The sequence below is a fragment of the Mustela nigripes genome, chromosome 16 (genome assembly GCF_022355385.1).
Source record: "Mustela nigripes isolate SB6536 chromosome 16, MUSNIG.SB6536, whole genome shotgun sequence".
Lineage (NCBI taxonomy): Eukaryota > Metazoa > Chordata > Mammalia > Carnivora > Mustelidae > Mustela > Mustela nigripes.
This window is the reverse complement of record NC_081572.1, coordinates 5541435-5561574: the sequence shown is the minus strand read 5'-3', so window position 1 is coordinate 5561574 and position 20140 is coordinate 5541435. Positions and strand designations below refer to the sequence as shown.

The window sequence follows — 20140 nt, the reverse complement described above, 5'->3', positions numbered from 1 at the left end:
CCCCTCGTCCTCTCACCTGAGAGCAGGTGAGCTTGGAGTGAGGGGGCAGGGCTTGGACTCAGTGCCCCTCTGCAGAGTTTACAATATAGAGCCCTGTCCGGCTGCTGAAGGATTGTGAGCAGGGAGAGGAGCTGGAAGGAAATGAGTGTGTCAGGGCGACAGAAAACCCCAGGTGGGAGGAACAGAGCAGCGCTAAGGAATAGCTGTGGCCTAGCCCCAGGGGAAGCCCCGGTCAGAAGGGCTTTTGAGGAAGATGGGCTGGGTCTTCCAGAGCTGAGGCATGGGAAGGGTTCTGGGAGAGATGGTCCTCCTTACTTACCTTATGGGCAGAGCATTCAGATCTGTCTTCCTTCCTTCCTTCTTTCCTTCCTTCTTTTTAAGATTTATTTATTTATTTGAGAGAGAGAGCACCCCAGCACTACGCAGGGGGAGGGGCAGAGGGAGAGAAAGCCTCCAGCAGATTTCTTGCTGAGTCCAGAGCCTGCCACTTGGGGCTCCATCCTAGGACCCTGAGATCAAGACCTAAGCCAAAATCAGGAGTCTGGTGCTCAACCAACTGAGCCAGCCAGGCACCCTAGATTTGGTTTTCTTTTTCTTTTTAAAAAGTTTTATTTATTTATTTAGACAGAGAGAGAGATCACAAGTAGGCAGAGAGGCAGGCAGAGAGGGGAGGAAGCAGCTCCCTGCTAAGCAGAGAACCTGATGTGGGGCTTGATCCAGGACCCTGGGATCATGACCTGAGCTGAAGGCAGAGGCTTTAACCCACTGATCCACCCAGGTGCCCCTAGATTTGGTTTTCTTTTATTCTTTCTTTTTTTAAAAATTTTATTTATTTATTTGACAGATCACAAGTAGGCAGACAGGCAGGCGGGGGTGGGGGTGGGGGGGAAGCAGGCTGCTGAGCAGAGAGCCCGATGTAGGGCTCAATCCCAGGACCCTGAGATCATGACCTGAGCCAAAGGCAGAGGCTTAATGCACTGAGCCACCCAGGTGCCCCTAGATTTGTTTTTCTTAAGTGATCTGCCCACAGTGTTCACCTGTGGCAGTCAAGAAGCAAAGTCAGCTCTGGAGGCTCTGACTACTACTCCAAAGTTAGACAAGGCCAATCTCTTGGCCGGGGGGTGGGGGGTGAGGGAGGGCACTGGACGGTGTTTCCAGCATCTGAGGTCAGTCTGCATCCCTACTCTTCTTTGAGTCCGCAGAGTGCCCCTTTGGTGGCAGAATAATATCATTTTAATAACTTAATAATTGAGCATTTAGCTATTTTTTAATACAGTTGCATTGAAAGAAGGGAAAGGCCCATAATTCCAGCTGACCCCATTAGTGTAAAAAATTAAAAAGGCAACAGGAGCCCATAGCGGGAAACGTGAAATGTTTTAGAAAGTATGAAGAGGCAAAACTCCTTGCCTCTCCGTCTTTTTCTTCAAACGTGGTGTTAAGTTTTTTAGTGTCCTTCCAGGTAACAGGTTTAGCTCTGAATCATGTCTTGCTGATTTCTTCTTGCTGCATGATCTTGGCTCAGTCACCTAACTAGCATGCCAAGCCTCAGGGAGCCTTGTTGACAGGAGAATGGGGGAAAAAATGTCAGGAACACGTGTGGTCTGGCATAGAGCAGCCATCGGGGGTGGATGAGCTGCTTAACGTGCTCCGTAAAGCATAAAAAGCCTCACTTGGGGAGCTTTGGGCAGACACCTAAGCCTTTTGGACATGCCTGCTGGGTTGCAGGGGGATTTGGCTTCTTTGTCCAGAAGTCACCCGAGAGGCCCTCATTTTTGAAAGCCTCTGGATGTCAGACCTTTTAAAATGCAAATATTTTTCCTTGAAACTAGGGAGGCAGAGGTATAGGACAGTGGCCTCTACCAAGTGTCCCTTGGTACCTGCCCTGCTCCTTGGTAGAGCCAGGAGTGAGACCTGGTGGCCAGACCCTAGCTGGGGGCCTTTCCTGGGAGGAAGGGGGTATATAATCTAATCTACTCAGCTTTTGCTCAGCAGAGGGCTTGGCTGCCTGCATTCTGTACCCTGTTGGGGGTGGAGGGATCACATTCTTGTGCTGCTCTGTTGCCATTAGGGAGCCTTTCTGGGGATTCCATAGTGCTTTCTTTCGACCTCATTTAGGGAAGAGGCATCCTCCCCTACCAGGAGTTCCTGGCCCCAGGCGCCCGTGCACCCTGCACCCCATAGAGAAAGTGGTCCATGGAACTGGAAATCGTGGAGCCTCTGCCATCGGTCTGGGACTCCTTGGCTACCCAGTGGAGACATTGAGCGTCCCGGGCAAGAGTCTCCAGGAGCACGGAGTTTCCTGAAGGATTCCTCAACTTTCCTGGTCCTTCTAGAAGTGCCAGGGGCAGCTGTTGAGACACCTGAGTGGAGGCCCAAGAGGCCCATGGTCCCTGCTGTTGGGCTGGCTCCTGTGAGCAGCGCGGCCGCCTGGACTTATTCTGAGTACTCAGCTCAGAGAGGCTTTCTTATCTCACTCAGGCGATACCACTATCAGGGCTCCTCCTGGGTCGAGGCATGCCAAGTCTGTTCGGCAACTTTGTTTTCCCCTACCCAGGAGCAGTTTTCAGGGAGAAGCAGGGTATGGGGCAGGAGGGGGCGTCCCCCAGTGGGGCCGTCAGTCCTGCTTGCTCTTTAGCCTTGGCTCGCGGAGTTCCCCAGGACACCCTCCTCTCCCTGTGCCCTGGCACCATGGGGCTGTGCCCAGTTTCCTTGGAGGTGACCTCCCCTCCCCACCCTGCTTCTCGGAGGGAACGGGTACTTTGGAGAGTCACCCTGCTCCTTCCCCTTCCCAGGAACCACAGTGAATTCTTGAGTAAGGAGAGGCTCCTCTGGGCGTGGGGACAGCTCTAGGTACCTGACTCTACCCTGAAGGAATTCAGCAGAGACTAGAGCCTTCTCTCAAGACACCTGACTCAGTGTTCCCAGCGTTTGTGGAGAGGGACATCTGGGCACAGGACTACCTGAGTCTAGTAACTAATATTATTCTTGGATCCTTCTTGCTGCCGAGCTGGGTGTCCTGGAGCCTTAGTCTGAGGCGGGGCCCACAAAGGTAGCCCCAGCAGGATGCCAGGCATGATGTCTACCTGACCCTGGGCTTGACCTGAGACTTGAGAACAAGGTGGGGAAGTTCCCCAAGGAGCCCCAGCCCAGTGCTCTTTGGGGTCAGCGGTTCCCAACTGCAGAAGACCTTTGCCTCGTTGATCTCTGGTTAGTCCTGGCTGTTCCCTCAGTCATGCGGTGAGTACCCGCTGGTTCCTCCTGCCGCACCAGGACTCCTGTTCTAAAGAGTGGGGAGTGTGAGTAACAGGAAGCGAGCATAAGTAATAGAAGTGTGAAAAGGTGATTCGAGTTCTATAAGTATAAGAACAAAGTAGGGGCTTGGGGTGGGAGGCGGGTTGCAGCCTGAGAAGGCGATGAGGGTGACCTCAGCAAGAAGGGCCACATCTGAACACAGACTTGCAGGAAGTGAGGGAGTTCTTCAAAGAACACGCGCGTCTCTCGAGTGTCAGGGCACTAAGCACTGGGGTACAACCATGGACCAGACAGGCATGGTCCCTTTCCCCTGGACCTGACATCCTTTGGAAGCTCCTTGGGTCAGCTGTTCAAGTTTTGAGGCAAGTAGGAGGCTGTGGATAGGGCCTGATAGGACGGGCCGGGCAGCCTACCCCCCCCCGCCCCCCCCAGGCAAGCTGGCCACCTCCTCTGTGGAATGGCTTTGCTCTTTAGGCTCGGCCATTATCCAATCTGTGGCTTCCCTGGAGAGAGTCTGTCGTTGGGTTGCATATAAGGGACTGAGGCCCCCAGAATGGGGATGTGTTCAGGGAATGCACGCATTTCTACTCCCTGCCTCCCCTCCATCCTCAGGGGCCTTGGGAGGAAACCCTGCAGAAGGAGCCTTGGGTGTGGCGGAGGGCCCTCCCAGGTTGTGGGACTGGCTTGTGGCTCCTTAGGGCGGGACACGACACTGATCTGGGCTCCGCCAGGGAGGGTGAAGTCAGGCTGTGGCTGTTGACCCAGGTTGTCCCATCTGGACTGCTGCTGACCAGCCCCTTTGTCCTGAGAGAGAGGCCTGAACTGGGGAGACACAGGGTCTTCCCATCAGGCTGGAGTTCAGACCAGGGCTCGGACTTACTCGCTGCTTGGGCTTAATAGCTCTCCAAATCTGTCATTTCATAACTAGTAAAATTACATGAGATGCTGAGGATAAAGTACTTCAAGTGGCATCTGGCCATAGTTTGGTCTCAGTCCTTTTTGTTTTGTTTTTAAAGATTTTATTTATTTATTTGAGAGGGAGAGCATGAGTGGCGATGGGGGGGTGTGCCTGGGCAGAGGCAGAGGGAGAAGCAGACTCGCTGCGGAGCAGGGAGCCCGATGCAGGGCTTGATTCCAGAACTCCGAGATCATGACCTGAGCCAAAGGCAGACCCTTAACTGACTGAGCCACCTGGTGCCCCAAGTCTCATCCTTTTTATTATCTAATGGCAGTGACAACCTTCTGGTTCCTGCCTTCTCACTGGATGCTCTCTCAAAGTCCCACCTCCTACCTAGTCCCGCGTGCTTTCAGCCGGTTGGTCGCCAAGCTGTTGGCCAGGGCCCTGTCTGGTGCCCCTGGGAGGTTGGGTTTCCCGGGGTGGCATGGGCGCTCGCAAAGCAACCTTGGGCATTGTGAGTCAGCAGGAACAAGATGCGGGAGGGGTCCGCAGCCGCCTTCACCCGTCAGAGTCCTGCCCCACCGCTCCCCTCGGTGGGAGGCTCAGGGGTGTACTCACACCTCTCAGACGGAGGGACCCAGCCACACACAGGCCTCACACAGGGTGTCGGGAGAGGAGGGCAGCCTCTGCAGCGGCTGTGGGGAGCCCAGACGAAGGGGACAGGGGACGAGAGCTTGGACAAACGGTACCCATGTGGGGTGAGCCGCCTGGGCTAGGACCCGCCTTTTTCCTCCCCACGGCACCATCAGATCTGCTGCTTAGAGAAGGGGGTCGGGACCGGCCTGCGCCAACACTGGATTTGTCGCTGCCTCTGCTGGTCTCTTGACCGAGCTCCCGAGATGTGGGGTGGGGCGGGGGAGGGGTGTTGGAGAGCAGGGTCTAGGCACATCTCCACGGTGGGTCCAGGGTGGGAATTCATCAAGTAGACAGCTCGCCCGTCTTTTCCAGGGCAGGTGTTGGAGTGGGGACACCCGTCTGAGACTCCTGCAGGATTCATGGCTGGTGGCCGTGTTGGGTGATCCGAGCAGCGAGAAGGGCAGGGAATCACCGGGTCAGCCTCCCACAGGGAACACACAGGCTAGTTCCCCACACGAGGCACAGACCTGTGTAGAAAATTGATAAGCGTCAGGACACACACAGGCGCACACGCCATTGGCCGACAAGTCTCACATGGACCAGCCCTAGACCCTGAGTGCCCATACCCAAGGGAACAGAGGGCAGAGTGTGGAGGGCTGCTCAGAGTTTGGTCCTGTCCAGGACAGAGGGTGGGACAGGCAGGAACCGAGACTCGTTGGGCGGTCTTTGGGAGCCCAGGGGATGGAGAAGTTGTTTCTTCTTAAGAAGCTGCCTCTCAGGGGCTCCTGGGTGGCTCAGTGGGTTAAAGCCTCTGCCTTCAGCTCAGGTCATGATCCCACAGGGTCCTGGGATCAAGCCCCGCATGGGGCTCTTTGCTCAGCGGGGAGCCTACTTCCCTTCCTCTCTCTCTGCCTGACTCTCTGCCTACTTGTGATCTCTGTCTGTCAAATAAGTAAATAAAATCTTTAAAAAAAAAAAAAAAAGAAAGAAAGAAAAGAAGCTGCCTCTCAGAGGTCACGCTCTGGTCAGCGTTTCCAGTAACATTGCCTCAGACACTTCTTGGCATCCCGGTTGGGCACAGCCTATACTGTAGTAGTGTCCCTACCCCAGGTGCTGGGACCCTGAAGCCCAAGGTCAGGCTGCTGGTCCCACCCACCTGTCCCTTCCCTGCCTCTGCACCCATCTGGTGTCCAGGGGGCAGGCTTCTCCCCTGTTCAGGTTACCATGGCTGGAGGGCAGCCCAGCCCCCCAGAGAGTAGGAGCCATCCTCCAACAGGACTGCCTCTGAGCGTAGGGCCACCCTCACCCCTGGCCACCGCCTGGGCCTTCACCCCTTCTCCCATGTGATCCTCTTATCTCCCCTGCCTGGGAGGCAGATAAACCAAAAGAAGAAAAAAATCTCCACTAATCCCATAACCCTGCCAGTGTGGTGTCTGCTTACTTAAATATTTTTCATGGAGTCTACCTGACTTCAGGGTTCTATGTAGGGTTCTACGTCCATCGTCTTCTGCCCTTTTAATGACTGTCTGCCTTCAGTCATGACCCTGCGTGTGCTTCAGCAGCTCCTGTTGCGGGCCACTTGGGTTGCTTCTGATTTTCCCTGATACCTTAATGACCAGCACAGCAACGCTGGGGAGAACATTCGAGGAGCTAGATGGGTGCCCTTGTCCGTGGTGGTTTTAGGGACCATTTTAGCATAAGGTGTGGTCGAGCACGGAGGGAGGAGGGGGAAAGTGATCAGGACAGGTGAAGAAAGAGAATGCTCTTTAGAAGATGATTTCTGGTGGGTTGCATGAGGGGCAGAGGCTTATTTCAGATGAAAGCTCAGAGACTAGCAGAAGGGGCCCGGGGTGGGGGTTGAGCGGATGGGCGGCCCTGAGCAGAGGGGGCAATGGAGTAGGAGAGGGGAGAGCAGACCGAGGCAGGCCCCGCCCAGCACTGTCAGTGGGCCCCCAGTGAACTGGGCCTGAGGCCATCTGCTGTGGCCCCTGGGGCCCCCTTACTGACCCACTGCATCTCTCCTGTCGCCTGCACTCGCCCCTGGGCTTGTTGTCATCCTCCTGGAAGAGGCAAGTTTGTTCCGTTTCCCCTGACGGGCCCTGCCCCCAGTCTTCCGCGGCCGACCACTTCCTATCGTTCAGGTCTGGGTGGAGGCTTCGCTTCTGGCTCTGTTCATTCATTCAGCAGGGATGCTTCAGTGAAACGGGGGCAAAACTCCTGAGTAAGAACGGGAAGGCCTGTCCTTGGGGCGGGGTGCCCGGGTAATAAACAAGATTAGTAAGGAGACGACTGCTGGCGCCGTGACCAGTGCTAAGGACCGAAGCAAAGCCGGGCACTAGGAAGAAGGGACATTTGAGTAGAGGTGAGAGCGAGCAAGCCAGTGGGTATCTGGAGGAAAAGCATTCCAGCAAAGGAACAGCAGACCCATAGACCCAGACCCAGGAATGTTCCCTGAATCCTTCCAGCCACACCCTGGTCACTCTGGATTGGCCCCTTCCTCCGTTTCCTTGCTGGGCCTGCTCTCTCCGAGCCCGTTCTGCTGACTGATTTCTGTACTTGTGAGTCATCACACGCACGCCCTGCGAGATGTCAGCTTGGTGAAAAAAAGGCCCTTGCCTATCTTTTTCCGCTGTTGTGTCCCAGTCCTAGGACCGTGCCTGCTCCGTGCCAGGCACCTGGCATGGCTCCCACTCTTGCCAGCAGACCCGTGCGTCCCCCTGTACAGACGAGCTCGCTGGGCCTTGAGCAGCTGCCTTGGGAGGCCACCCAGCTGGGCGGAACTGAGCTGTGGTGGTTGAGCCCAGTGGTTGTTCCCAAGCCCCGGCTCTTTCCCTTACAACCCCTCACACCCCATTTCCCACCCCCAGGAGAGGGGGTAGGATCTGTTCCACCCCGGGGAGCTCCAGGTCCGGGTTTCTGGAGCTTCTCTCTGGAGAACCCACTTAGCTGGGGTCTGTGGAGCTGAGGGTTTGCCTGGAGGGAGTCTGGTGAGTCCCAGACCTGCTCCCCTTCAAGAGGGGTTGGCACTTTTGACGCCTGGACCTGGGCAGTTATTTCTGTGTTGGGAGCAACAGTGAGGGGTTGGCGAGAGTGAGGAAGAGGTGCCGTGGCTGCCTGTCTTGGTCCTGGTTCCCTCACCCACCCCCATTCCCGTGCCCTTGTGGTCCCAGCCCTCTGTGGAGTAGGTGGCACCTCAGCAGCACGTCACCAGCAGTGACCAGGCCCCAGGCCCGGAACCGCTTGGTTGGCTCTGAGCTGAAGGCCTGCGTGCGCCCTGGCCTTTCTCTTGCAGGGCTGTGATTAGGCACCCTCTGGCCTGTCCTCGCCACCCTGCCCTGCCTCCCCGGGTCCTTACATTCGGAGTTCAGCAGACCTGGGGCCAAATCCAAGTTCTGCCCGTTTCTCCTCGGTGACCTTGGAAGAGTTACCCAGCCTCTGTGGTCTTCATTTCCTGGTCTGCCAAGTGGAGATCTTCCACTGGACGTCCAGGGAGGCTGGTGGAGGGCGAACAAACATCCAGGACCGGGTTTAGGTGTCCCCTGTATAGAAGTGCGAAGGCAGGAGGGGGCAGGGGGTGTCCAGACATCCCACTGTGCCTACTCCTGAGTCGTGGGATTTAGGGAGGATTTTCTCCTTGGGATTGTCTTCTTTCTTTTTTTTTCTCCCCTTTCTTTTTTTAAACAGTGAGCAGGATTACTCGGGCAAAATGTTTAAAAAGTGGTAAAAGTAGGGGTGCCTGGGTGGTTCAGTGGGTTGGGGCCTCTGCCTTTGGCTCCGGTCAGGGTCTCAGGGTCCTGGGATCCAGCCCCAGGCTCTCTGCTCAGCGGGGAGCCTGCTTCCCCCTCTCTGCCTGCCTCTCTGCCTACTTGTGATCTCTGTCTGATAAATAAATAAAATCTTAAAAAAAAAACAAAAAGTAGTAAAAGTATGACGTCCGGGTCTGGGGTAGTGCCTGGTATGCAGCCGACGCTCTGAGGGGCATTTGGGTGGGTGGGGTGCCTACCGCCTCCAGCCAGTCTCCACGCCCGTCTGCCTCCCGCCCGCCCGCCCGCACCGTGTCACCCGCAAGCCCTTGTGGGTTCTTGAGATCACCCTGTCCCTGGAGTCGGCAGGCCCCTCTCCTCCAAGGCAGCACTCCCAGCTTCCTCTGACTTCTGACCCAGTGACCTCGGCCCAGGAAGGGAGAGTGGGCGCCCGCGGAGCGGGAGCCGAGCTGCGGATTTATGAGCTTCGGCCTGTGCCGCCCTCCCCCACAGCTGGAATGCGAGTCCACAGCTCAGCTGTTTGTCTGGGAGCCCCAGGTCGCTGCTGCCGGCCTAGGGCTGTTGTCACTCCCAGTCCCCAGAGCCTCCCAGGCTTCCCTGTGTTCTCTGACCTGCTTGGGGACCCCGGGTCAGGTAGGCAGCCAGCAGGTTCCTGACTACCTGCCGATCCAGAGGGAAATGGGGCTCCCCAGGCTGCTCCGGCTCCCCCAGAATGGAAGGGCACAAATCTCTTGCATCTGCCCCACCCCCTCCTGCAAGTGAGGGTCTTTTCAGTGTCCCCAGAAGGTGATGGCACTCTGGGGGGCTGGTCTCCACCTGCTCCCAGCTGGGGTGGTGCTTGGATTGCCCCCAGTGTGTCTCTGCCAAGTGGGGTGACCCCTTCTGTCATGGCCAGCCCTTGGTGGTTCTGCCAGAGGCCACCACCACCACCTAGATGGCCCCCCTCTGCCATCTAGTCCCTTGGAGGGAGCCCCAGTCTTGGACCACACAGGGTCCATTCATATGCAGAACCCTAGCCTGATGGCTAGTTTTTGTCACCTCACAAGAAGCCAGAAATAAAGGGCATCTTTCAGGTCTCAGACACCTCCCCTGGGACATCCACCATGGCAGGGGCCAGGTGCTCCCCCAAACCCGCACCCCAGCCTGATGCCTCCCTGGCAGGGCACTCTGCCCTAGCCCCGAGTAAGCTCCTCTGGGGTGTGCCCGGGTCCATTTAGTCTCTTCAAGGAGTCCAGCTACCCTGGGTCCCTGTGTTTCTGAGGACAAGCCCTGGTGTCCCGTGGTCAGTGGGAGGCCGAGCTGCTGCTGGCCGGAAGCTGAAGTGAAGATGATCCTTCTCCCTTCCCCCAAGGATGATCCAGAAATAGTTCCCCTTGGGTTGGGAAAGCATTCTACATTCAGATGGTTTGGGCAGATGGGCTTTGGGCCTTGAGCTGGTTTCTTGATTGGGAGCGGATTTCTTTTCCTGATAAGACTCCACTTAGGCCCATGGGAGAGGGGGTCTCCCTATCCAGTGCGTCCAGCAGAGCCCAGGGGAGCTGGGACCCGGTTAGCCGGAGATGGGGGCAGGGGGCTGGCCAGGAAGCCCAGGGCTAGAGCTGCAGCTCCGGAAAGCCCAGTAGTCGCGTGGGGTGGACCCAGTTCCACCGCGGGTCCCCGGCGTGGGCTGGCCTGGGCCAGTGCCCTCTGACCCTGCGCTCTGCTCCTCACCTGCTCAGGCTCCGACAACTGTGATGAGAGAGCCTTCCTCGCAGTCAGCAGGAAGAGTGTGCCTGGGGGTGCCGACCCCAGAGACCTCTGCCAACCCCCAGCCCCCCACCGGTGTGGTTCTGGTCTGGGAGACCAGGTAGACAGCCTTTGCATTTCTGCCTCCCAGTTGGGCTCTGGAGAGAGAGGCTGGTGAAGTTTCCCTTTCTGTTTAGCTGGGGTTTTATGGTTTTTCAGAAAACAGGTTAACAATTAAGCTCATTAACCTCAGGGCCTCTGTTCCTATAAAGCCGGGCGAAATGGCTTCCTCCTCCAGCTTCTCCCGCTGGCTTTATAAGGCTGCAGTGGCCCAGAACAAGTGTTAGAGCTTGGGTCAGCCTTGGACCTCCAGGTGTAGACATCCCTGGGGTTCTGGACTGTCCTTTGCAGGTGGAGCGAGGGCGCACGAGAGGGCGGACAGAGAAGCTGCTGCCGGGCTTGGGGAGAGCAGCTGGGCTGGGCCAAGCCCTTGGTGCCTCGGAGCCAGCGTGGGTGCTGGGGCCAGAGCTGCGTGGCCGCCTCTCACTGGTGGTCAGTAGCCGCTTCTCTTTCTCTAGGGGGCTTTGCGCTGTGCACCATGAGGCGGTTCCTGAGGTCAGGACATGACCCTGCACGGGAGAGGCTCAAGCGGGACCTTTTCCAGTTTAACAAGGTAAGGGGAAGCACCGCATTGGCCACCCTCCATGGGCTGGGGCTGGGGCACTCAGGCGGCCTTCACCTGCACGGGGTGCTCCCCGGGCGCTGCCGGCTCACGGCACCCGACCCTGGAAATGGGGTCTGGTTGGCAGGCTTTCCTGGAAGAGGGCAGTGGGATCCCCAGGCGTCGGGACTCCGTGTCCCAAGTCTCACTGGCTGTGTGACCTCTGCAGATCACTCTGCCTCTTCCAGCCTCAGTTTCCCCACCTGTAAAATAAGGCTCAAACATCCTACGTCCTCATGGGGCTGTGAAGGAGGCTGAACCCTGCCAGGTGTAGTAGTGTTCCCGTGATGCCCGGTCTCTGAGGCAGTGGCCACAGCCCATGGCTGTCCCCTTTCTCCTCACATCGCCCCTACAGGAAAATACCGCTCTCCCTGCCGGCAGGCCACAGTGATTCCTGGGGCACTCTTGTGGCAGGCTCTACGCCTGGGTGAGTGGGGGAGAGGTGCCCGAGACTGTGTGCCAAGGCTGGCCTTTGGCTCCCCCAACCCCAGACCTGCTCCTAAGGCCCCCCGAAGCCAGAGCACCCTGCCACCCGAGATTGCAGGGAGGGCCCCAAAGCTCCACAAGACTTCCTCCTGGCGGCCGGGGCGCGAGCAGGCGGAGCTGGCCTATAAACAGGGGCGCTCCGTGCTTTATTAGCTCCGCAGCCACCTAGCAATCTGCCCGTTTCGGGGTAATTAGCCTTGCTTAGGTCCGCTTTGATCTAGGCCCGGCCCGCATGTCCAAGCTTCCCTCCGCCCCGGAAGGTGGCCTGCGGGAAGCAGAGTGCCAGGATGCCCAGGGACACCCGCCCCCCCAGGACATGCTGAGGGACAAGGCTTCCCCTCCAGCTTGGCCACTCAGACGCCAGGTGACCTGGTGCCTGGCCTCCATGGTGTCGGCATGTTACAGGGATTGTACAGTTAACGTGCGGTCCAGGAGCACTAGCTGCCCTTCTGGGAGCGGGGGCTGGGGGGGAATGGGGGCGGCCTCTCAGGGAGAGACACCCAGGGGCTTGTCTGAGGGGTGTGGAGGCACCCTGCTGTTTTCCTCTGGTTTGATGGTGGCAGGTGTGGCCCTGGAGCTTTGCTGAGGCCACTGGCCAGTTGGGGTGGGGGGCGTCCCTGAGTGAGCACCTCCTCCCACTGGCAGAAGGAAGCTGTGGGCAGGGTTTTGGGACCTTGGGAAATGGGGTACAGCTGTTAGGAATGGGAGATCTCGGGGACTGTGGGTGCTGGTCTGAGAACCTCAGCACCCTCCTGGGGGCAGGGGTGACCCCTGTGTGCCTTCATTGCCCCTGCTGACACCGAGAGATCTCACACCCCCAAAAGGTGGCCAATTCCAGTAGAAACCGGATAGACAGGCTCAGCAGAGGGAGGAACCCCCGCCCCAAGTTCCAACTGTGCAGCGGGGTGGGGCTGGGGTGGGGCTGGGACAGAGGACTCCGCTCACCCCCCATGCCCTGCAACGGGCGGCCCCCAAACTTGGCTGCCCCACCGCCAGGCCTGGCTGGGGGGAGGGGGAGGGGAGGCTCCTGGAATTCCTTCCTCCTTCCATTCCTGTGCAGCTCCTGGAAGACCAGCTGGGGCGGGGGCTGTGCGATCTCAGATAAGATCTTTGCCCTCCAGGACTTTTATAGTCCAGAAGGTGGGAGGGGGCCGATGGTCTGAAAGGCCACTTCCTGGGAGCCGAAGGGAGGGAAGGGAGGTGGGTAGGGTTGGTCTCATCTGGACACCAAGTGAACGTGGAGCCTGAAGGGTTGGGATGAGGGATGAGACCAGATCCTGGAATATTTAGAAACCTGGGTGATCCCACCCAGGCCAGCCCCTCCTCCTCCGCGGGCCCCCCTCCCTCTGCTTCCTGGTGTCAGGTTGAGGGAGCCTGGAACCTGGACGTCTGGGGCCTCACTGACCACCCATCGCTGTGGTGCGTTTTGAGCAGGGGAGTGCGCGATCCCATTCACAGTTTGGAAGATAAGCTTCTTTCTTTTTTTCCTTTAAATTGGTCTTTTTAAAAAGATTTTATTTATGGGCGCCTGGGTGGCTCAGTGGTTAAGCCGCTGCCTTCGGCTCAGGTCATGATCTCAGGGTCCTGGGATCGAGTCCCGCATCGGGCTCTCTGCTCGGCAGGGAGCCTGCTTTCTCCTCTCTCTCTCTCTCTGCCTGCCTCTCTGCCTACTTGTGATTTCTCTCTGTCAAATAAATAAATAAAATCTTAAAAAAAAAAAAAAAAGATTTTATTTATTTATTTATTTGTTTGAGAGAGAGACAATGAGAGAGGGAACACAAGAGCGGGGAGCCTGGGACTTAATCCCAGAACCCTGGGATCATGACCTGAGCCTGAAGGCAGATGCTTAAGCGACCCAGATGCCCCCATTTAATTATTTTTAAGGGGAGCATTGCAGTGACTGGATGAGGCCCAGACGGTGAGATGCAGGGAGAGCATTTAGAGAACAGGGTTTCTCAACCTTCTCACTGCTGACGTTTGGGGCTGGCCACGTGGAGAGGACGTTTAGTGACAAGAGGACGTTTAGTGACATCCCTGGCCCTGGGTCCCCAAGACGTACAACCAGAAATGTCTCTAGATGCTGCCCGGTGGCCCCTGGCTGAGGACCACTGGATTAGAGAACTATTTAGGGCATGAGGCCTTGTGTTGGGTAGGGATGTAGGAGTAAGGAGGGGTAAGGATGCGAGGTGGGTGTCTGGCATGACTTGGGGGGCTCCATCCTGGGCACGTCATGGTGCCAAGCCTTGGAGAGGGAGAAGCCCTGGGAGGCTGAGGAGCGGGTGAAAGGGAAGGTGGTGAGCTTGATTTGGACAGAAGAGCAACAGTGATGACCTCCATTGATAGGGAGTTCGGCCCAGGGGTTGGTTAGTGGTGCCAACCCCAGACCTGACTGCCGAGGTTCACCAGCTGGGTGACCTTGGCAAGTCACGTGTCTCCACAAGATGATAGAAGCAGGGACACCTGGGTGGCTCAGTCAGTGAAGCGTCTGCCTTCAGCCTGAGTCATGATCCCAGGGTCCTAGGATCGAGTCCCACATGGGGCTCCCTGCTCGGCGGGGAGCCTCCTTCTCCCTCTGCCTGCTGCTCCCCCTGCTTGTGTGCTCTCTCTCGGTCTTTCTCTCTCTCTCTGACAAATAAATAAAATCTTGGGGGTTAAAAAAGATGGTACAGGAGCTACTCCAGAGAGTTGGTGTGAGGATTACGTGAGTTAAGAACTAAGTTGAAAGGCCGATTCAGAGCACAGCTCTGTGGGCATTATCTGGCCTCAGGTTTGTGTTTGGGGAGCCTTGGAACCCGTGGTCTTTGCAGACAGCAGGATATGCAGAGCTGGCGCTGTGAGCCTCGGGTGGCCTGTCCGCGCAGGTGTCGTTCGCACGCAGGTGAAGGTCGGCCCGCTGACGGTGCCCACAGTTGGTAAAGCAGTGTCCAGACTGGACCGGTGGTCCCCGGGAAGAAGCCGTGTCTGTAGACAGATTGATTCCCTGAACCCTCCGCCAAACAGACAAGGGGTCCAAGTAGTGCCATGAGGAGGAGCCACGTGGCCTGGGGCCAGGTACCAGCTGTGCCGCTTGTCCACTGCATGACTGCGACACGTTACGGAGCCTCTCCGCTCTGCAGTTTCCTCATCTGTGAAACGGGTGCCTGGTCTCTGCGTCCAGTCGATTAAATCGCTTCGAATGGCACCTGGCACACAATTGGTGCCTCACCTCGCCTCGTGGCACCTCACAGCCAAGTGTCAGTCCCATTCTGTGGGTGAGAAAACTGAGGCCTCCAGGGCTCAAGCAGCCAGAGCATATGGGGGGGTGGGGTGGCGCCAGTCCCATTTCCCCACCAGCCGTGCTGGGAGGGTGGCGATGTCCCCTCCCTAACCTCAGTTTCCTTGCCTGTGAGGGAGTCTCCTGAGCCACTGGGGCCCAGATGAGGGGACTGTGGAGCCCACTGGACATCTCAGTGGAGAGGGAGTGATTTCAAGGGGACAGAAACTCGTGCCACGGTAAAACTCCTTCCTTGGAAATCCCTGGCGGCCACTCCCTCCCCTGGTAAAACCAGCCAGCTGATAAAGGCTCTGGGCCCTTCCTGCCTGGCCTGCCCACACTCCTCTCACCCCCAGTCCCCCGCCCCCCGCCGAACAAACAGTGTGTTCCTGACTGGCCACCCCTGTCCAGGACCAGGTTGCTTTGTCTTGGCTTTTTTGTGGCTGGTCCCCTGGTGTCAGGTGACAGCCACACAGGAAGGGCCAGGTTGCTGCCACCACCGGGAATCTGAGCTGACCACACCCAGTACAGGGCAGTGCCACCCATCCCAGCAGCTGGGCGTGCCCCCTGCAGCCCCAGGCAGCCCTCCTTCCAGCCCCCCAACAAGGGCCAGGGACTCCTCAGCCCTGGCTCGTGGCCAGCATCCTCCCCCGCTGAGGGCAAGCTGAAGGGCCCCCACTGTCTCCCTTCCGAGAACCTGCAGTGGGGTCCGGGAGCCAGCGTGAAACAGACAGGGCTTTCTTTCCCGCACCAGGCTAATGTTGCAGCTCGGCGGCTCCTGCAAATCTCTCCTTTCCCAGTTCCTGTCAAAAGAGTTTGTTGTTCTCTCCTCCCTTGGCAGAGGTCACCTGAGCCAGGTAGCAGGGCTGGGGCAGGGCCAGGTAGGCTGGATGCTGAGCTCAGGAGGAAGGGGAGGCTGGCCCCAGTGCGGGGGTGGGGGGAGGGGGTTCAGGCATTGGCAACCAGCCTCCCTCCCTCTGAACTGGAGAGAGCTCTGCTCTCCTAGCCGAGCCCCTGCCCCACTCCCTATCCTGGTGGAGGGATGATCTGGGACTGCAGTACGCCTTGGAAGTCCCACAGGAGGGAGCCGCTGGGACCGATCCCACTTCCTGGGCCCCATGTCCAGTGAGGGGACTGAGTCTTTAAAGGCTGTTAGAAGTTGGGGGATGGGACAGCCAAGGAAGGGGAGGACATCTGAGGTTGGGAGGACAGCTACCACTGGAGCACAGGCCAGACGTGCCCTGTAGAACCTTACTGCTTCTCCACGCTGCTCTGGGTTTCTGGCTCCTCCCCCGTTGACCTCTGTCCCTTTCCTTCCCCATTCCCAGCCTAACCCCCAGTCCTCTTGTAACTTGTAACACACCTCTTCCCTCCGTCTGTAGGCAGGTTTCAGGCCTCCTGTTGGATCGTAACTGCCTCACTTGGGGATTTGTGGGCTTTATTTGCATGTCCGCCTCTCCTCCCCAAGCTCCCCAGACCTGGGGGATCCCCTGTCACCACACTAACTACATTTGAACCCACTCTCTTGGTCCCTGACCAGGTAAGGGCAGCATGGCATTTCCTCCCCTCCTTTTGTTCTGGAAGGAGCCGTGGTCCCCTGGCACAGATGCCTGGAGGGTACAAGGGAATGATGGAGACCTTCAGAAGGCAAGCAGGCTGTGTGGGACAAGGCCCGTGTGCTCCGGGGGGTGAGCTGAGCCTTCCCGCTGAGCCTGACCATGGTCTAGAGGTTTGCTTTCAATCAAGCCTGTGCCTCTGGTGCAGTGCAGTCATTGGGGTCCGCCCAGTGATCGGATGGAAGTGAGGCTCAGAGAGGCAGAGGAACTCCCCCGTGTGCCAAGGCATTTTAAGTGGCAGAGAGGGCGATTCAGAGCCTAGTGGGCCTCAGTCCCTGTTCTTTCCAGCCTGTGAGAAAGAAGGTGGAGGTGAGAGTCAGGGGTGGTGGCAGTGTCCCCAGGACCCTGAAGGAAGTAAGGAGTAAGTACCAGAGATTGAAGGATAGGCCCAGCTTTTGTCTCCTCCAGAGCAGACGAAAGAGGCCAGCCTGTAATGGGAGCGATTGGGGCGGATGTTCGGAGAACTCCCCGCCAGGGGGTTGGTAGACTGGGTGGCCTGAGAGCCTGACGGAGAAACAAAGCCGCAGGCTGGTTCTCTTTGGTTTGACTTTGTCCTGAGGCAGAATTGTCTAGGGCAGTGCCTTAGCCCGAAAGGACTAGACTATGGGACACATATATAATGTAAAATATTCTAGCAGCTTCATTACATTTTTTAGGTGGGTGACGTTAACTTTGATATTATATCTTTGTTTAATCTAATGTATCTAAAATATTACTGTTTGCACATGTAGTCATTAGAAATTAATGAGGGTTTTCTAGGTGTTTTGTATGTTTTGTTTTGTATTTTAAGATTTTATTTATTCAGGGTGCCTGGGTGGCTCAGTGGGTTAAACGTCTGCCTTTGGCTCAAGTCATGATCCCAGGGTCCAGGGATCAAACCCCGCATCAGCCTCCTTGCTTGGCAGGAGCCTGCTTCTCCCTCTGCCTGCCGCTCCCCCTCCTCAAGCGTGTTCTCTCTCTCTCTCTCCCCCTTTCTCTCGCTCAAATAAAATCTTAAAAAAAAAAAAAAAAAAGATTTTATTTATTCATTTGAGAGAGAGCGCAGGCAGGGGGAGAGGCAGAGAGAGGAGAAGTTCCCATGAGTTGGGAGCCCCATGCCGGGCTCCATCCTAGGACCTGGAGATCATGACCAGAGCCGGAGCTACTTAACCATCTGAGCCACCCGGGTGCCCCCTCCCCCCGGTCCCCGCCTTAATACAGAATCTTTGAAATGCTAAGTGTTATTTCACATTTACAGCGTATTTCAATTCAGACACAGACCTTTCTGTGGAGCTACATAATCTGTAGTTAGAGCTGGAAGGTGTGCGGCTGGAAAGGGAGAGTCACGGTGTGGTCTGCCTGACTCCAGCCCCTGTGCCTTTGGGATCCAGCAGCATACCTGGAAAGTTTTCCAGCGACTGAACTGGGCAGCCATTCTTAAAGCTAAGTTAATTAAAATTAAATTAAAATTTCCATTCCTTGGTGGCCACACCGCAGGGGCTCAGTATCTCTACACAGCTCATGGCTGCCACACTGGGTGGCCCAAGGCATGCGTCTCCCCCTGGGCACAGGGCTCCTTCCTGCAGGACATTTTCCCCAGACTCCTCCAAATTCCAGAGGCTTTTCACCCCCACTCTGCTCCTAACTGGGGTGAGAGAAAAATGCCACCATCCCAGGAACCTTTTCTTGGGCCCTGGCTGCTGACTTGGCCGAGGCTCCAGCAACCTGAGGCCGGCCGAGGCCTACCCGAGGGCCCTGGGGGAGCTGGTCCCCACATGCACCATCACGTGCCCTGCCCTCCTTTTCCTGGGAAATGTTTACATTCCAGACACTGTGCTATCTCCCCAAGGCTTTTCCAGGCGCTGCATTTTTTACATAGCTGAACGGGGACCTGGGCTGGCCAGGGGGGCTCCTGCTGGGTCACTCCTCCTCTCCAGTCTGTCCCGTCTAGGTATAGCCATTTGTAGGGCAGACTAGTTCCTGGCAAAGAGCCAGGGAAGGGGGGGCTGCTACAGCCATGTGTCCCCAGATTAGCTGTCTCTGGAACTCCCCTCCTCGGCTGACCCCACCTCAGGGCCGCCTTCCATGAGCCACTGGACTGGATGGGACAGGCCAGCAGCCAGCAGTTGGGTTTGCTAAACTGGTGTGCCCACTGTCACCAGGACTTCTCTCTTTCTGCTCCTTTGGACCTGATGGGACAGCCAGGGGAAGCCCAGAGGGGGGCCCTGGGCCTACGGAGAGCCGCCTCACTGGTGCAACCTTCTTTCTGCAGGGCAGAGCCTCCATTGCTTTTTTGTTTTTGTTTTTGCTTTTAAAGCCTTTTATTTATTATTTGACCGAGAGAGACACAGCGAGAGAGAGAACACAAGCAGGGGGAGTGGGAGAGAGAGAATCAGGCTTCCCCCTGAGCAGAGAGCCCGATTCAGGGCTCGATCCCAGGACCTGGGATCATGACCTGAACCAAAGGCAGACGCTTAACGACTGAGCCACCCAGGCGCCCCGAGTCTCCATTGCTTTAAAAAAAAAAAAAAAAAAAATGTAAAGCATCTGGCTGGCATCCTTTGCCGTGCTCTGATCTAGCCCTACACGTTCCGTATCCCCTGGAGTGGGAGGCAGGGGGCAGGGAGCGCTACGTGAGAACAACAAAAAACCTCCCCGAAGATGGTTTATCAGTCCAAGTCTGTCGTATATACATCCATACTTTTTAAGCCTGTAATTCCACTCCTGGGGCACCTACCTAAGGAAATAGTGAGTTGTAGGCAAAGATAGGAGGGGTCCGAGGAAGGTCATCAATGCAGCTGGTGGTGGTGAGCCCTATAGAAACAGGAAGTGCTCACCAACAAAAGCCTAGCGGGTTTGGGTGCCTGGACATAGGGAACATTCCTTAGCTGTCTGTTTTTTGTTTCCTGTTTTTTGGGTTTTTTTTTTTTTTTTAAGATTATTTATTTGAGAGGGAGATCCAGCACTTGTGCAGGGGGTTGGGGGTGGGGCAAAGGGAGAAGGAGGGAGAGAGAATCCCAAGCAGACGGCCCACTGAGTGCAGAGCCCCACACAGGGCGATCTTGGGATCGAGACCCGTGCCAACATTAAGAGTCAGACGTGTAACAGACTGAGCCCCGCAGGTGCCCCTCCACAGCCATTTAAAAGTCACTTCGGTGCTTTGGATGACTTGGGCTGGCTGCAGGCGGGCAGACAGGCTACGTAGCTCTGTGCGTATGCACACAGCTGTGGGGCACCACCCCAGTCCACTCTCTGTGTTAAGTGTAGACACACCAGTGTATGGTCACAACACAAGAAAGACTCACAGACACCAAGGGTCACTTCAGTCGTGGGGGCACGGGTGATTTTTGTTTTGTTTTTCAAACTCCTTTCTACGTTCCAAGTTGTCTACAATGTGTATTCTGTAGTAAGAAATGAGCGAAAGTGTGTGTCTGCAACAAAACTCCAGAAGCTTCTCTGGAAGGGTAGTGGAAAACCGATGGTAGCAAAGGTACCGGCGTTCAGGGCTGGAGGAGCCTTGGACGGCCAAGAGCCAGGAAAGGCTGCTGTGGGTCCTGTCCGCCCGCAGGGACTGGCCCAGAGCTGCGGCACAGCTGGGCTAACTGAGCCGTCTGGTCCTCCACTGTGCCAGTCCCCAGAGCTACCCTCGCCCCCACACCCCCCCAGGAAGACTGGGTCGGTCACTCACGGTGTAGGCAGTGGAGGAACCAGGTCCGAGTTCCTGGCAAGCGTCAAGTGGCCAGTGTGGTGTCAGGGGAGTGTCCCAGGGATGGCCAGGACAGGCCAAGGACTGGGTCAGAAATGGGTCGG

At 57.0% G+C, this 20140-nt stretch overlaps 1 protein-coding gene and 1 long non-coding RNA gene across 8 annotated transcripts in view; one reads left to right on the top strand and one right to left on the bottom strand.

Moving 5' to 3' along the window:
• The window catches only part of LLGL2 (LLGL scribble cell polarity complex component 2), a 34028-nt gene that overhangs the window by 903 nt on the left and 12985 nt on the right, over positions 1-20140 (top strand). For 5 of the 6 annotated variants that reach the window (XM_059380076.1, XM_059380075.1, XM_059380074.1 and 2 more), the window contains exon 2: positions 10854-10948. In XM_059380076.1, the coding sequence (XP_059236059.1) occupies positions 10874-10948 (75 nt within the window). In that variant the 5' untranslated portion in view covers positions 10854-10873. Of the gene's footprint in view, positions 1-10564; positions 10649-10853; positions 10949-20140 lie in introns of those variants that run through there. The other variant, XM_059380072.1, reaches the window with a different exon arrangement.
• Positions 3400-10482, bottom strand: LOC132004027 (uncharacterized). 2 transcript variants are annotated; one of them, XR_009400408.1, is made up of 4 exons: positions 10261-10482; positions 8142-8280; positions 6794-7121; positions 3400-5313 (listed from the first exon to the last, which is right to left on the bottom strand). It is a non-coding gene; the product is annotated as an uncharacterized LOC132004027 (long non-coding RNA). The 2 variants fall into 2 exon arrangements; XR_009400409.1 differs by having other exon boundaries at positions 6794-6978.